General features: G+C 42.1%; 1 protein-coding gene across 1 annotated transcript in view; it reads right to left on the bottom strand.

The window, feature by feature from the left end:
• LAMA1 (laminin subunit alpha 1) overlaps positions 1-7,954 on the bottom strand; it is a 104,428-nt gene extending 96,474 nt beyond the window's left edge. Inside the window, exon 1 of the mRNA XM_061994834.1 lies at positions 7,873-7,954. Coding sequence (XP_061850818.1) covers positions 7,873-7,954 — 82 coding nt within the window. The remainder of the gene's footprint in view (positions 1-7,872) is intronic.
• Between the last annotated feature and the right edge of the window lie 8,102 nt (positions 7,955-16,056).

The raw sequence follows: 16,056 nt of genomic DNA, 5'->3' as shown, positions 1-16,056 counted from the left end.
CTCTCAAATCTAAAACTTTAAGAGAATTGTCTAGGGAACATCTGTATTCAATGACAGTTTTAAAAAAATCCTCAAAAGCTAACAAGTTAAAAATGATAATACAGAAGGAATCTCTGTAGGCTGAAATTTACTCTGCCCATCCAAAGCAGCAGTGGAATCTTCATGGCCTTGCCTGGTAGGAAAAGTCCAGAAAAGACAAGGCAAACGAACTCAGTCTGTCAACCCACATTAGCTGTACACAGCTTGCAAGGTCGCACCACTTGTGGAAAGGGCAGTGTGTGAGACTGCCTGCCATGCATCCCCTGTCCCTTTCAATAGCCCTCTGACCTCACACAGCCATTAGAGCACTAGTGATTTTCCAGGGAGATTTTTTTTAATCAGGTTTTTGGTTAAAACCAATGTCTGTTCTGCTGTGTCAGGAACACAAAGGAAAACTTCCCAGAACCCCTAACTGCTGTTCCACATCAAGAAGGGAAGGCTAGATTATGTGCATCTACAGATCTTTGTAAAAAGGATATTGAAAGTTTATACTTTGACAGTATTTACAATTTCTACACACTTTCTAATTTTTAGACTGTTATTTCTATCTATTGTAGCTACAAAATAATTCTCCTAGTTTTCCCATAAAATTTTAATACCCAAAAATGTGTATTAAATCATCATCTCAGGGCAAAAGCCATTTTTCCCCCTTTAAAATAGCACAGAGTGACTGATAAATCATTAAAAGTCACTTCCTAAATAGTAGAAGTAACTAAAAAAGAATTAATACTGCTATAGATAACTTTTTTCCTCTGGCCACAAACAAATGAAGCAGTCCCCTCAAAACTCAAAAGCTGGAGCCACTGTACAAAGCCTGAGATATCATTTAAGTACAAGTTGACCTAATCAATCTCATCTTGCAAAAATTCTGCAACATGCTATTCCTCTATTTGGAAAAATGAAAGTAGGAAGAAGGCAGCAAACCCCACCTGAGGATCCTGAGTGAGACTGCTGTAAATACCAACTCATCAACATACACTGATAGTCATGAACTTCCAGTGATGCATTTTATGAACCCTCAGGCAATGGAGAAAATATTTATGAATGACAAATGGTTTTTATCTATCTAGAATGCTTTCATGGGATTTTTCTGTCACATACTTTTGTAGTCTGAGAAGAGATAGTCTGTGGCTTGTTAGTGCTGACTTTCTTTCAAAATGAGGGAAAAAAGTAAACCAAATTTTAAATTCTAATCAAGGCCAAGCACAATGATTTCCCCACATAATGTCCCAGATTTTCTTTCCAGACCACCAGAAAAATTGGAACTTCTCATAGTTCTTTCTTGTCTCCCATTCTCAAGTCAGATAACAATCAGCAAAATTTCTACCTAGTTGAGATCCATTACCTTTTACATTACTCTTTTTACACTACAAATTCATTTTAATATGTTTAATAAATGTTTCAAAATAGTTGTGTTGCTTATTCTGAATTTATGGAACCTTATCATTTTAACACAAGGGTACCAACAAAGTTAACACTCCTGCAGACATGTACAGTGGCCTCTGTTTATGGGAACTTCCTAGACAGGTCATCTAAAGTTGACTCTTGTAGAGTACTAAGTAAAACAAAGTCTATTACACTAAGGCATCAACAGCCAAATCATGTCAGAAAATAAAAACCAAGAGCTCCAGAACTAGATCTGCTCTTCTACTGAATTCTGTTGGGGTGTACTAACGCAGCTGTTGTAGCAAAATGTTTCCAGGTCCAGTCAGTAAAGATGAGCATGTATTTCCAACAGACACATGCAGAGCCACACACAACACATGTATATGCATATACATGTGGCCAGCCACATAGATCAAAGACAGAAACACAAATGCAAACACCCCCAGCGAATCTCATCCTGCTCCCTGCTCCAGCTGGTCAAGATGTTAGAAAATACATATTCATGTACAGTTATATATGCAGTGTGGATTCTTGTAGCTCAACTTAAAAGTTCTGTCTGCCCTGACTCCAGATCGCCCCTGTTGCTGGCACTTGTGTGTGTAAGCCCTGGAGGTCCCCAGACCCATGCTCAAGCCGCTGCTTCACAGACTGCTCTGTATAAACACCACTGCCCCACCACCATCACCTCCAATGCACACTCACTATGGTTCCCTCCAGTTACTGGTCAAGATGCTTACCATGTCTCAGTCAGCCCTGGATCTTCTCATCACAGTTGCCTGACACAGACATATATGCATTCAGACAGGTCTCTTTGCTGAGTGGACTTAGGGAGTCTAGGGGCCAGTTATTGCCTCGGATCTCCTGCTCCCTCTGGCAGGCAACTTACAGATCCTCCAGTCTCACCAGTATCCATCTCAAAACTATGGCTGCTTTGATACCTGGATTCCAAGTCTCCTGTTCTGCTAGCTGTCTGACTTTGCATCATCTCACTTGATCTTTGCCGGTGAGTGCATGCTGACACAGACCTGCACAACTCATACACGATCTGGTCTCTCCAGGCACAGGTATCCAAGACATGCAGGTCTCTGACTCATGGTCATCATCATAGAATCATCATAGAATGGTAGGGTTGGAAGGGACCTTTAGAGATCATTTAGTCCAACCCCCATGCAGAAGTAGGTCAACCTAGATTATTTCACACAGGAATGTGTCCAGGTGGGTCTTGGAAGATCTCCAAGGAAGGGGACTCCACAACCCCTCTGGGCAGCCTTTTCCACTGCTCCATCACCCTCAGAGTGAAATAGCTTTTTCTTATGTTTAAGTGGAACTTTTTGTGTTCCAGCTTCATCCCATTACCCCTTGTCCTGTTGCTAGATACAACAGAAAAAAAGAGATGCCCCAGTCTCTCCCCTCTCCATTGACTGGCACTTGTACTTCCATGCACACAGCACAGAAAGTCCTTCACCCAGGTGAACAATTAGAAACAGCGTTTAATAAAAAGACAGGACATGAGGTACATCATTACAGGACATGTACTGGTGAGGTATTGGACATGAAGAGACAAGTGTATTGACCTGCAACTTGTTTACAGCCAGCTGGCCTCCTTTAACATCTTATCCCTCTCCCCTCCCGCCCTATACCTGTTCTTTCCTAAACCACCTTTACACTTCAACTCCTCATTATCTTTGGCCCTTCCTCTAGTCATCCCAAAATGAGTCTTGTGCAAACCCAAAGTGTTCTGCCCCTGCATCCCATAATGAGACCCATACTGCCGTAGACAGCCACCACCACCACTCTGTCTCCCCTAATTCAGTGATGGCTGTCATGAGACAGTCCTGGCAGAGGCTACTTTCTCTGGGTTCATTAATGGGATTACTCCACCTTGTTCCTCTGTGTGTTAGATTATGTGGCTTATCACATAATCTAAAAAAAATTAAATAGAGCATGGACAGATAGCAAGCATCCCACAGCCCTTAAGACCCAAGGAGTGCAGTGGGTTCACTGTAAATGAGGTTTCCAACCCAGGGAAGCTTAAGACAAGTATACCATTCTGCCCAATGTGGCCAAAAATTAAAGTTCTCAGTTTATCACAACAGTATGCAGTTCTGCCTCAGACTTCTATATCCTTTAGCTCATCAGTCTCCTGCCTCACACTGCAAGTTGAAAACTGGAACAACACAGCAGTTTTCCACAAGTCTCAATAGATTAGGTTTCTTTTAGTGTCCTCTTATCAGAAAATAATATTCACAATGGTAGAAGCATAGCAGGAAATTTAAAGAGAAATGATTAAAAAAAAAAAAAAGAGACAAACTTTGCAGAGGATAGAAACCTTCTCATTTCTCACATTATGTAACTTTTCAAATTTTCAGATTTCACCAAAAATAGAGTATTTAAGACTCATGGAAACAAGCTCTACTCATCATTAGTATACATCAAATACTGATGCAGATTTTTTTTCAGATTTCATGAAAAATATGGTATTTAAGACTCATGGAAACAAGCTCTACTCAAGCAATTAGCATACATCAGTGGAGTACACAGCATGAAAAAAATACCTATGCCATTTTTTCCATCTCCTACAGAAAGCATTTGGAAATGCAACATCCAGCTCATCTTGAAAGTGTAACATTTTTTTCAAAGTCATACAGTTATCCAAGTACATTCTGGAAGTCTGACTTGCAGTTTCAAAAGTGTCAGAGGAAACTGTATCAACACAAAATAACTTTGAATGCACCAGGCTTTAGCAAGGCAACTAAGAGTGTTAAGATCTACCAAGCTAGTCTTGTGGACTAAAGGCCAGGACTAAAAAAAAACAGAAAGACTGAAACATCTTCCTACCATATGCTGATATATATTTAAAGCATATACCCTTTTTGGTGGAACTGGCCATACTGAATTAGTGGGATGTATCATCCCATTGGTGCCATGCTTGAGTGACCCAGTAAAAAAACTCTAAACAGCAGACCACAAATACAACAAAAATGGGGTTTTTTTCTCCTGAATTTGCACACCTGATTGTTGCTTGCAACCAGGAAATTAAAAATAGGAAGGCCTGTAAATAGATTCTCCCATCTTTGAGTGCCCTAATGATCCAACTAGAGTATCAGGGTTTTTTTGTCATTTTCCTTCTGCAGCTGTTAAACCTGCATTCTCAGCCACACAGTAGCTCAGTTTCAAACAGAGGTTTGGAGAGATTTAATACACGTTTCTCTGCCCTGCATTACCTGTCACAGTAACTTGGTAATACAGCACCCTTCAGAAATTGGAGATATGGGTTCAGAGTATCTCAAACTAAGGAGATTAACCTAAATCTCCCACTTCCTGGGAAAGTGCTCTAACAACCTGATTTATAAGCAAGTTGTATCAGTTATGTTTTAGCAAAATATGTAGTTGCTGAACATAATGTCATAATTTGTGTATTAAGTCAGAGCCTAACCATACTCAAACCAGATTTTGGAAGCAAGGTAGGTTTGAAAACCAAATGATAAACATGAGAAATATCCATGTTCAGCTCTGCCCAGCTGGAGCACCCCAGGCACCTTCCTGGGGCCATTCCACCATCTGCTGAGCATCATCACTTAAAAGACTACAGATTCCTGAAACTCCAGGCAGAAATGGGACAGGCTACCACAGCATACCAGTTTACAGAAACTGAGGTGAAGTGCAGCTGAGGAAACATTTAGTCTACAACTACAACCTTGAAAGTTACCATTGACACATATTTACAGTAGCAGAATGCTTTTAATTATAGAAAAAACCCACCTGACAATGCTAGAATTAAATTTATGAAATACAGGCAATAGGTGCAAAATCATTAACAGATTTCCCTTTCTACTTTGTAGACCTGTTTCACTGTTCCCTCCAGCATAATTAAGAACGCATTCCAGCAGAGTAAAGCCACTACATAAGCCTCCAAACCATCTATTTGCTTCTGAGGCTGTAAAACAACTCTCATCTGGATCTGGACACTAGTGATATATGCTTCATTAAGAGTTACTCCATTCATAGATTAAAAAAAGACTCAAAACTGAAAATATAAACCAAACTTTTTAACATGATGGGGACATTTTAACAAAACACATGTAATTAAAATACCAATTACTTTTTGTAGGTATGTAAGATAATAATCTTTAGGCTGAAAGAACCAATCATTAACCTTTTAAGTTTTTCAGTGCAGTGACTTTACTGCTGTGTTGCTCTTTCTTATATTGGACTTCAGCACTTTCCAACTGGCCCTTGCCACCATCTTACGCTCCAGTTTCCTCATCTGCTGACAGGACAAAAGCAGGAAAAAAAGAGAAAAACAAGAAATGCTGAGAGTTTTACCAAGGCACTCTCCATCAGCATGACATGATACCTTTCCCCTAAACTTCTCCAGTGCTCCTGCAATAGCTCCAAGAAATCTTTCTAGCCTCACCACAAACTGTGTTTTTACATCATCCTGATGCTTGTAAGTTTGAGTTTCAGTTGTTTACCTTCCACAAAAGCAACATGGCTATTCTAATCTGCATCGCATTCTTCACATTGTTTTAGGATCAGTTATCTTGAATTCTGGTTTTCTTAAGGCATTTATCCACCAGGGGGTTCAATACTCCCTGCTTCCTTGCATGATCTGTGCTCTCACGCTGAGAAAAAAATACCTAGCAACTTAATCTATTAGCAAGAATAGTCTCTTGACCTGATCTTTTGACTAGAAAAACATAATTATTAATTTTAAATAGCCCCAGGAGGGGTGGCTTGAGAGCAAATATACTGGTATCCTTGATCATAGATATAAAAAATATGCATTTTATCAAGATGCCTCTAACTATATAAACTGCTTAGGAGCTGGAATATCAGCACTAAACTATTTGCAAAAGCTGCAACAGATTATTGCAGTGTGAGCACTGCAAACTCTTACGAAAAAAAAAATCGGACTCTATCACCTACATTTGTCCAGCTTTAGGAAAATTCTTACCTTTTTCGACAGTGTGCTAACATACATATTTAAACATGAATTAGTAGTGAAGTAAGATTATTTGGTATACATAACACATTACCTTACAAAAGCAATTATGGAAAGCAAAATTTGCGTTGTTTTGTCTGGCTTTCTATATGTTTCTAAGACTGAATTTTCATAACTAAGATGAAGCATATTTATTTACAAACTGTAACATATGGAATCTGCAGTTTACTTAGTCTTGATTTTATCCTGTTTACATGGAGAGTGAAGTTCTATACACACAGTGATATTATAAACACACTCTCTTACAGCAGTGTGCAAACATTCAGATGCTGATCTCTCACACTAGATCTACCTTGAACACACTTCACCCTAAAGAAACCTAAGTTACACATGTGCACAACATATGCCTTCCAATAATTTTCCATTCCTTTCGGGTGTTTTTTAATAGAGACCCAATGCGGCTAGGGACTAGTGTGAAAGGAGCACGAGCCGTTGGTACTACCAGGAGCTGAATCAAGTCTAAGGTAAGGGCACTGGTTTCTACTGGTGCTTCCCCTTAAGATCCAGCGTGCCGCAATCAGCTGTTGGAACAGTAAGGGCGAGTGAGCTGCTGCTGCTGCTTCTCGCAAACTTTAGGCTCACTAGAACACACGTTACCGCACTTCGAACAAAGAGGATGAGTTTGATGAAGTTACTAGGAAAGCGAGAACTCGTGGCGGAGCGTTCCGGCGTCCTGACTGCAACGCACCGGTCATCTCCACGTGCAAAACAGAGAAAGCTTTCGTAAAATAGTCCTCCTACATCCTCATGCTACCTCAGTCTCACGACTGGAGAGTGGCTTTGATCCTCTCTCGCGCCCTTTAACAAAGATTAATCTGGTTTACATTAGCAATAGCGTGAGGCATCCTTCGAGTCCCTCTGCTCCCCTCCAGGGAGCGGGACCCTGCCCTGCTCCGACTCCGTCTCCCGCCACACCGGAGGCCCCGACGCGCTCCCCCTGCTCCGGGGAGCAGAGCAGGGGCTGTGCCGTGGGGGCCGCCCCCTCCCCCGGGTTTCTGCCGCTCCACAGCGTCTCTTGGCTCCCACAAAGGGAGTGGGCGGCCCCGGCGGCGGCCGGGCGAAGTGGCCCCCGCCGCCGAGGGAGAAGAAAGGGCTCTAGGAGAGAGGGGGGAGGGCGGCCGCAAACGCACGGAGGTGGGGGGGAGAGGAGGGATAAAGGAGAAGGGGGCACAGGGAAAAGCGTGGCAGAGAGCCGGGCAGCACAGCTGGACCCCAGCCCGCCTTCCCCCGCGGGTCTCTTCTCACAGCGCTGCCCGGCCCCCCGCACCGGCTCTGCGTGGCAGGGGCCAAGGGAACGCCGGCTAGGCTCCCTCAGCGCCGCGGGAGCGAAAGACCGTCCCGCACGCGGCGGGCGGCTCCAAACTCTGCGGGTATTGCATTGCATTGCGGGCAGTGCACACTCCCCTCTCCTGCCCCCCACAGCCACCCCTCGCCGCGCTCACCTCGGGGCTGGCTCTGCCCCGGCGCCCACAGCAGCGAAGCCGCCGCCAGCAGCGCCAGTAACCGCCGCCCGCCGCTGCCCATCGCCGCCGCCGTGAGGGACCCTGCCAGCCCCAGCTAGCCCGCCTGCCTTATATGCTCTCCACCGCCCCCGGCCCGCCCCGCCCCGCGGCCCACCGCCCAGGGTTCTCTCGCACATACTCTTTCACATACACACAGCTCTTACACACACACACACAGCCCCTCACATACACAGGCTCCCTCACACACACCGTCTCACACACACCGTCTCACACACACCGTCTCACACACGTCCTCTTACAAACACCTCCACACACACATCCCCATCACTATCACATACCGCTCCCCACATACGCTCCCTCCCACTCCCTCTTCAAACCCCCCACACACACATCCTCCACACAGCCTCCTCACACCACACACCCCCCCAAATGTACACCCCTTCACACACGCGCACCCACGTACACAACCCCTTGCACACACACATACTCCCAGACACGCTCAGAGAGTGCGCCCCCACACCATGTGTCTGCCCCGCACATCCACCTCGCTGCTCGTTGCAGGGGGTGCATGGGGTGCGATGCGATGGACTTGAGTCTGATGCCTAAAAAGTTCTGGAAAACTGTAATAGGTGATCTACAAATTTTTGAAAGGAGAGGGAGGAAGGAAAACTGAGCATGCAAAGTAACAAGATAAAAGTGCATGGGGGGAGTGCATTGCTGAGCTAATTCAACGTGCAGCTTTCCCATACAATAGACAAATTCACTTGGTTTTTTTTTAAAGAAGAAAAAAAAATCAGCTGCCAAGGCTTTCCTTGTAATTTTGTCATCCCTAACTTTGAAAATTCATGCCTGTGCTGATATTTTTTGAGCCTTCTGCTCCACATAAACACAGCAAATCAGCTATGTTTGTCAATGACATTAATTCTTTCCTCAGTTGGTAAACTAAGAGGTTGACTGGTTTTGTCCCATAGGAAGTCTTTGCAACCTTTCAATGATCAACTGACTCTTGAAACCGGCATAAACCACAACAAACTGGTTGTAGAAATTACTTAAGATAGAGACATTCTGTTAGTACTTCACTCACATGAGGCTTTCCTATTTTAAGATTTGTCAGGTCACAGAGCTCACATCTAGACTACTCCCTAACAAATATTTCAAGTAAAATTGCAGTAAGGGATGATATTTTCCTGGGAAAAGAACTGTATGCCTGAAATAAGCAGGTCAAGGTGGGGAAATTTTGGTCAAAAGATGCTGTCTTAAATGTGAGTCCCCACAAATAATGTATGCTGCTTATTTTTCAGGACATTGTACTGCTCTGTATGGTATAGCACTTAAAACTGTATTTCCAAATGCAATAATATATATGAGTTGCATGACCAGAGTTAGGCTGCAAGTACGTTCTTCAAATTTGGAGCAGCTGTATGTGAAGTTCCAACTTCAGCTTGGCTGGCTGGATGTTTTTATTGATCATGTTAAAGAAATTCAGGAAAATAATAACAATAATTTATGTATTTAACATAAAATTAAGCTACTTAACTCAGAGTTACGAGTTATACTTGAGAAGGCAATGTTTATAAGCAAAACATAGACGCACAGGAAAAATCTATGGGTCAAGGACATAAAACATGAAAAATTTCTGCCATAAAACCTTATCAAAGGCCTTCAAGTCTGCAAATAAATAACACTCCACATCTGTCCCTTCCAACAGATCCATCCTTTGCTCACACCAGGAACTTCTTAAATTTCAGGGCAGGCTAGGAGGAGGAGAGCAAAACATCTGTGCAGAGAAAAGTCAACAAATTTCAAGAGCCAAAGTGCCATTTGTTCTAAAATCATAGAGGTCAGGTTAAGGAATCCTCTGTTCAGGATCACAAGTACCAGTTGGGAGCCAAGTACAAAGAAACGGGAAAGAGGGAGCATCTGTGCAACATAAAATCCTGCCAGTTTACAGCTTTATAATCCATTTAACCATTTCTTCAAATTACAGCAAGCTGAAGAGTACTATTTTATATCCATGCAATGATAACTGCCAGTTCTAATTTATCCTCATTGGAATATTCCACAAGAGCTAGATCATGTGTATTGAGATCCATCTGTGGACTTTATCATCTGACTCAATTATTATAATTTAACGAAACTTCTCTATACAAATTGTAACTGAAATATATACATTGAATTAGTCTGCAGGACTACATCGCCGTTGTTCAATGTCCATTATAGTCATTTACTAAGAAAACCAACTCTTCTCAAATTTCATTTGAGTACATACCTCCTCAGAGAAGAGGATTACTGTTTTCTGTCATTCTTTTTTCCACAGTTCATTGCTGGTATTACAAAGTACCAGGCAATGAGAATGATACCTCGTTCAAGACATGGCTCTACTATTATCATTCTTTCCTAACCTAGATTTCTAATGACCTTTGAATGATTATGATGTGAGACAAAAATCGCAGCTTCTCTCCACTGCGCATGTACATCAAGCAAGTACGTCAGGTACCGTAAGTTGAAGATTGCAAATTTCTTAGTCATTGACAAACTAATCTGATGAGGAAATGGAATGCAGTGATATGGATAAGATCTTGAATGAGTCAAGAAGCTGTGTGAGAATGAAAGCAGTTTGGGGTACTGCAATTTCATGCGTGTTTATACACTTCCCATAAACCATCTGCATAAACTGAAACTCTGAGCACTGCTCTATGCTCCACATCAACAGTAGCACTGCAAATTAAAGTAGCAGAGGAGACTTTTATATTGCAAAATAGCGAAGCTATGTGTGACCCCAATTTAACTCGAAAGGAGATGGTACAAACTTTAGGAAAGGTAATTTCCAAATGCTTCACACTTGTTGGTTTTGTTAATTAAAATTTACTATAAAATAAAACAAAATAAAATAAAAAAAGTAAATTTGTTATGTAAGACAAGAAAAGAATTATCTATAAATACATAGAAAATACTCAGAGATGTGGTTACAGGGAGCTTCTTAAAATCTTGTTTTCTCTCTTACCAGCATTCATGAATTAGAATTGCCTTAAGGAGTAAGTGCTTCAGACGCAAAGGAATGGAAAATCCTATACTTAGGATGATGTAGCACAAAGTGAATATGTTAATCTAGCCATCTGTGGATAACAACTTATGGATAAAAACGTTGCCTTTGGCAAAAACAGTGGTTTGGGAGAATTCAAACCAGAGAAAGCCCAGATACACAGAGTCTGAACAGAACGCTTTGCTGTGTTGCACCTAAGTAAACTCTTAAGTGAACACCAAACATGTTTTTTCAGCCTTTGTCTGAGTTGCAGTGCTCAAGGCAGAGCTATTGTGCTGATAGCAGGTTCCCTTCAGGCCTCTCAGGAGCACAAGGTCACCTCCTGACCCTGGAGGGATTTGAGGTGGGGGTATTCATAGCTGTCAACAGTCCCTTGCTTTTCCTCTTCCATAGCATTTAATAACTTGCACATTCCACCATTCCAACCTAATGCCCATCCCACTCTCAATTGATCCTTACTCCATACCATATAGTAAGACATTTCTAGACTGTGAACAACACTGACACAGTATCTGCAGAAATCGGGATAGGGAATTTGGAATAGTTTCCAGAAAGAGGTGTATTAATATAACCAGTCAATGATTCCACCCAGAACTTCATTTAATGGCTAAAAAAAGGGGGTTTATCAATAGCTTGAATTTTTAGCTGGGTTTTGGGGGGCTTTTTTGCATACACATTTTGCTCATTCTGTCTCTGCCTCATTATCTCATAAGCACCACCCAAGAGTTCTGAAAAAGTATTCTGGAAATAATCATTATTTGTAATCAGAGGAAAAAACTCAATGCGGTAAACTGCCAATCTGCCTCTAATAAACATTCATCCACTACTAAAATCTGGTTTAGATAATTCTTCATTTGTTCCCCAGAACCCTTCAAGTGCTTTTCTTCCTCCCTTGGAAGAGTACATTTAGAAGTTCATAAATCTGGGCTGTGACAGACCAAAGAGAGGAGTAAATTCAAAGCAAAAGGCCCTTCACAGCGCACTCTGCCCACAACTTAATCTCAACAAAGGCATCACCTTCATGGCTTGATGAGCTGGAAGTGCAACCAAAGGGAGGAGATGTAGGCCAGGACATCCCCCAGGTCCCTTCTAATGTTCTTCAGCTTCTAGCCTGACACTGCTTTGGCAGTAAAAGTTTTTGTCCTTCCTATTCCTGAAAAGGGTTTCAAGCTATTGCTTCAAAAATGTTACAATAATTTGTCTCTGAGATGGCAAAGGCTCCTTGAGGATTAAAGAAAATCTGCTGTTTCAGAGGAACATGAGAAACATCTGCTCCAGGAGCCTGCACAGAGCTGTCACAGGCCAGTGGGAAATGCATGAGTGGGTTGAATGCCTTCTGCCCAGCAAAAAAATACAATATGTGAACTGCCCCTGAACACAAGGTCCCTCAAGGGCTTGCCCACTTCATGCTACAAGTTTCAGTGACCTCAGGAATTGCCCAGATTTAAGCGCTCACCAGAGAGGAGAACTGGCTTTGGAGACAAGCAGATGCTCCAGGACAGTGGGTGCGAAAAGGGTAGCAGAAGAAAACAGGAAACTGTAAACTCTTACTCTACTCCCAGAAGGGTAAATCTCATAACATAGAGGGTTTTTAATGCTTGGGCTATTAGCCATGTCTAGTACATGCCCCTACCTTCATGCACATCCATGTCCCTCACACTGAGAATGTCTAGCTTTAGTGGTACCCTTGCCTTCAGGCTTTCAAGGGACTATGACCACCCAGTTACTCTCTCCTACGAACAGCCATTTTCTAGCCCAGATGCTAAAGGTAGTCTCCAACCATGCTGCTTGGAACAAGGCACCAAGGGCTGCATCACAAAGGCCTAAAATCCTGCCAAGGACGAGATGTGGGCAGGAGTTAAGAAGGCACGGAACCATCATCACTGGCTATTCTTGCATGTGGAATGTGTAGGGTCCTTCCCTGACCTCAGTAAGAAAAGTACAGTAATAAATAGTGTCATAAAAGTGTTTCAATAGTAAGAGATTAATAATAAGAGGAATATAGATACCGAGTAATTCTTAAATCTCTTCATCCTGGGAACTCTGCTTTCATGCAGCATTGGGTAGGCCTGATGCAAGCAGCATAGTTTCCTCAGACCCCCTGCTTTGAAATTGAATACATAAGTATCTCTTTATATTGTGGTGAATACATCACATGCCTGAGTCATGCCAAGGCACCTGACTATGAAGAGATTTTTTCTAACTCTTTTCTCTTTATGGCTGCTGAAGTAGTAGATGCAGGTAGCAAGCAAAAATGGGTAGCAGGAAACCATACCTGGAAAGAATGGCATGACTTGGAAATAAGTCAGGATGTTTTTCTGTTAGTAAGTTTCTGCTGTTTTCCTGCTAGAACTGACTCATTGACATCAATGATGTCAAAGGCAAGACTCAGTATGTTTTCTGTGAACAGCTCACAAGCTGGAAATTGTGATTATTGTCCAATAGGAATGATTAGATTATATATTGTATTATGGTGAATACATTCCTCTCCCAAAATCACAGTGAAGTCACGTTAATTTTTCTTTTGTTGAAAAAATTAATGCCATAGGCAATAGAGAATACAATACCATCACTGCAGGTAATCAGCAACAGCCCTTCCATAATATTCTTCTCAATCTGGACATTAGTCTTTTCCTTACGTTTTGATTAAATTACTTGCAAGGCCTTGAAGTCTCCAGTAAACAATGAAAAGGCAAAGGAACACTCACAGTGAAGTTCTTGACAAACATCTATAACACAAAGAACAAATATTAACCGCAGGAAAAATCTTACTGATCATGGAATCATAACATGGTTTGTGTTGGCAGGGATCTTAAAGATCATCTAGTTCCAAGTCTCCTGCCATGAGCAGGGACACCTTCCACAAGACAGGTTGCTCAAAGTCCCATCCAGCCTAGCCTTAGACTCTTCCAGGGATGGAGCATCCACATCTCTTTGCAAGCTGTTCCAGTTCCTCACCACCCTCCTAGTGAAGACCTTCTTCCTAATATCTAAGCTAAATCTACCTTCTTCCAATTTTAAGCCATTACCCCTTGTCCTATCAGTAAAAAGGCCCTCATTTTTCTTGTAGTCTCCTTTAGGTACCAGAAGGCTGCTATAACGTCTCCTCAGAGCCTTCCTTTCCCCAGGTTGGATAACCCCAACTATCTTCATAAGAGAGGTGCTCCAGCCCTCTGGTCATCTTTATAGCCTTCCTCTGGACTCTTTCCAATATGTCCATGTGTTCCTACACATTGATGGCCCCAGAGGTGAGAACAATATTGCAGATGGAGTCTCACAAGAGCAGAGTAGAAGGGTAGAATCAACTCCCTTGACCTGCTGGCTGTGCTTCTTTTGGTGCACCCAGGATACAGTTGGCTTTCTAGGCCACAAGCACACATGGCTGTGTCATGTTGAGCTTCTCAACAACCAGCATCCCCAAGTCCTTCTCCATAGCATTGCTCTCAACCTACTTCTTGCTCAGCCTGTGTTTGTGCTTGGAATTGCCCCAGCCAAAATGCAGGACCTTTCACGTGGTCTTGTTGAATTTCATGAGGTTCACACGGACCTCTTAAGACTGTCCAAGCCCCTCTGGATACTATCCCTTCCCTCCAGCATGTCAACTGTACCACACAGCTTTGTGTCATTGACAAAGAGGCTAAACAGTGCTGGTCTCAATACCTACCCGCTTGTCTCTGCTCTCCACTTGGACATTGAGATGTTGATGGCAATGCTTTGAGTGCAACCATCTGGTTTCTTATCCGTCAAGTGATCTATCCATGAAATCCATGTCTTTCCAATTTAGAAACAAAGATGTCATGCAGGACAGTGTCAATTGCTTTGCACAGGTCCAGGTAGATGACTTCAGTTGCTCTTCTGTTACATATTGATGCTGTAACCCCATTATAGAAGGCCACCAAATTTATCAAGTATGGTTTGCCATGTTGGCTGTCACCACTCACCACCTTATTTTCCATGTGCCTTAGCATAGTGTCTGGGAGGATTTGCTCCATGATCTCACCAGGCACAGAGGTGAGACTGGCTGGTCTGTAGTTCCCTGGGTCTTCCTTTCTTCCCTTTTAAAAAATGTGGGTTATGTTTCTCCTTTTCCAGTACGTAGGAATTTCACTGGACTGCCATGACTTCTCAGATATGATAGATACTGGCTTAGTCATTTCATTTACCTCATTCACTTCCCTCAAGACCCATGGATGCATCTCATCAGGTCTCTGGGGCTTGTGAACTTAGTCTTGAACCTGATCTTCTCCTATGGTGGGCAGTTCTTTCTTTTCCCAGTCACTTCCTTTGCCATCTTCAAACAGATCTTGGATTTGTGGGAAGTACTTGTTGGACCTGAAGGATTCAAAACCATCACTTCCAAATTTGTATTAGGAAGGTTATAACCTGGCCCTCACAGAGATGTAAGCTGAATGGCATTTAATTTGTGCTCCTAACATATCAGATGATTCTGAATGGATAAAGAATTCATAATTTAGTTCATATACAAATCACAATTAATTTGTGAGAGCAGATTAAAATTTGTGACTAATTTTGGCTTCATTATTATTTTGCAGAAAGTATTAAAAACTAGTAAATCAGTTAATCATACCTTCTGATCTTTTCTTCAGTGAATTTGCATTTTTTTCTCAAGTGTAGTCAGATATGCAATTGGGAAAAGATTCATAGGGCATCAGTGTTGTGGTTGAGCATCTAACAGCAGGTGCTGAGATTTTGAGGACCAGAGAAGATGAAAGCTAAGAGCTTAAATGTGTGTTCTTGGTCCAGCTTGTGGAACAATGAACATCTCCAGTTGTCTTCTGTAGCTTTTAAAATTAAGTAATTTATTTATACTCTTAAGCATGACTTTGATGTCAGCTTTAAGCCTCTGTTATAGAAATTTGCCATAGAATCTAATTCAAGAGGCAATTTGACTTTATTAATGTGGGAGGAACAATGTGCATAATGTGAGCTATTTTTTAATCTTAACTGCCATTCCTGCTATTGTAAGAAAGTGCCTTACACCTATCTGGAAAGGGCATTATTAGCAAACTGAATAATTTATCACTTCCAGTTTTCAAGAAATTAGCCCTGCCTAAGAATCAAATCAGAAGCCATTTAAAAAATAGTGATAAAAAAATTAT

This window comes from Colius striatus, chromosome 4, assembly GCF_028858725.1.
Source record: "Colius striatus isolate bColStr4 chromosome 4, bColStr4.1.hap1, whole genome shotgun sequence".
NCBI classification, from domain to species: domain Eukaryota; kingdom Metazoa; phylum Chordata; class Aves; order Coliiformes; family Coliidae; genus Colius; species Colius striatus.
Note: the sequence above shows the minus strand (reverse complement) of the source record. Positions and strands in the feature narration are given on the sequence as shown.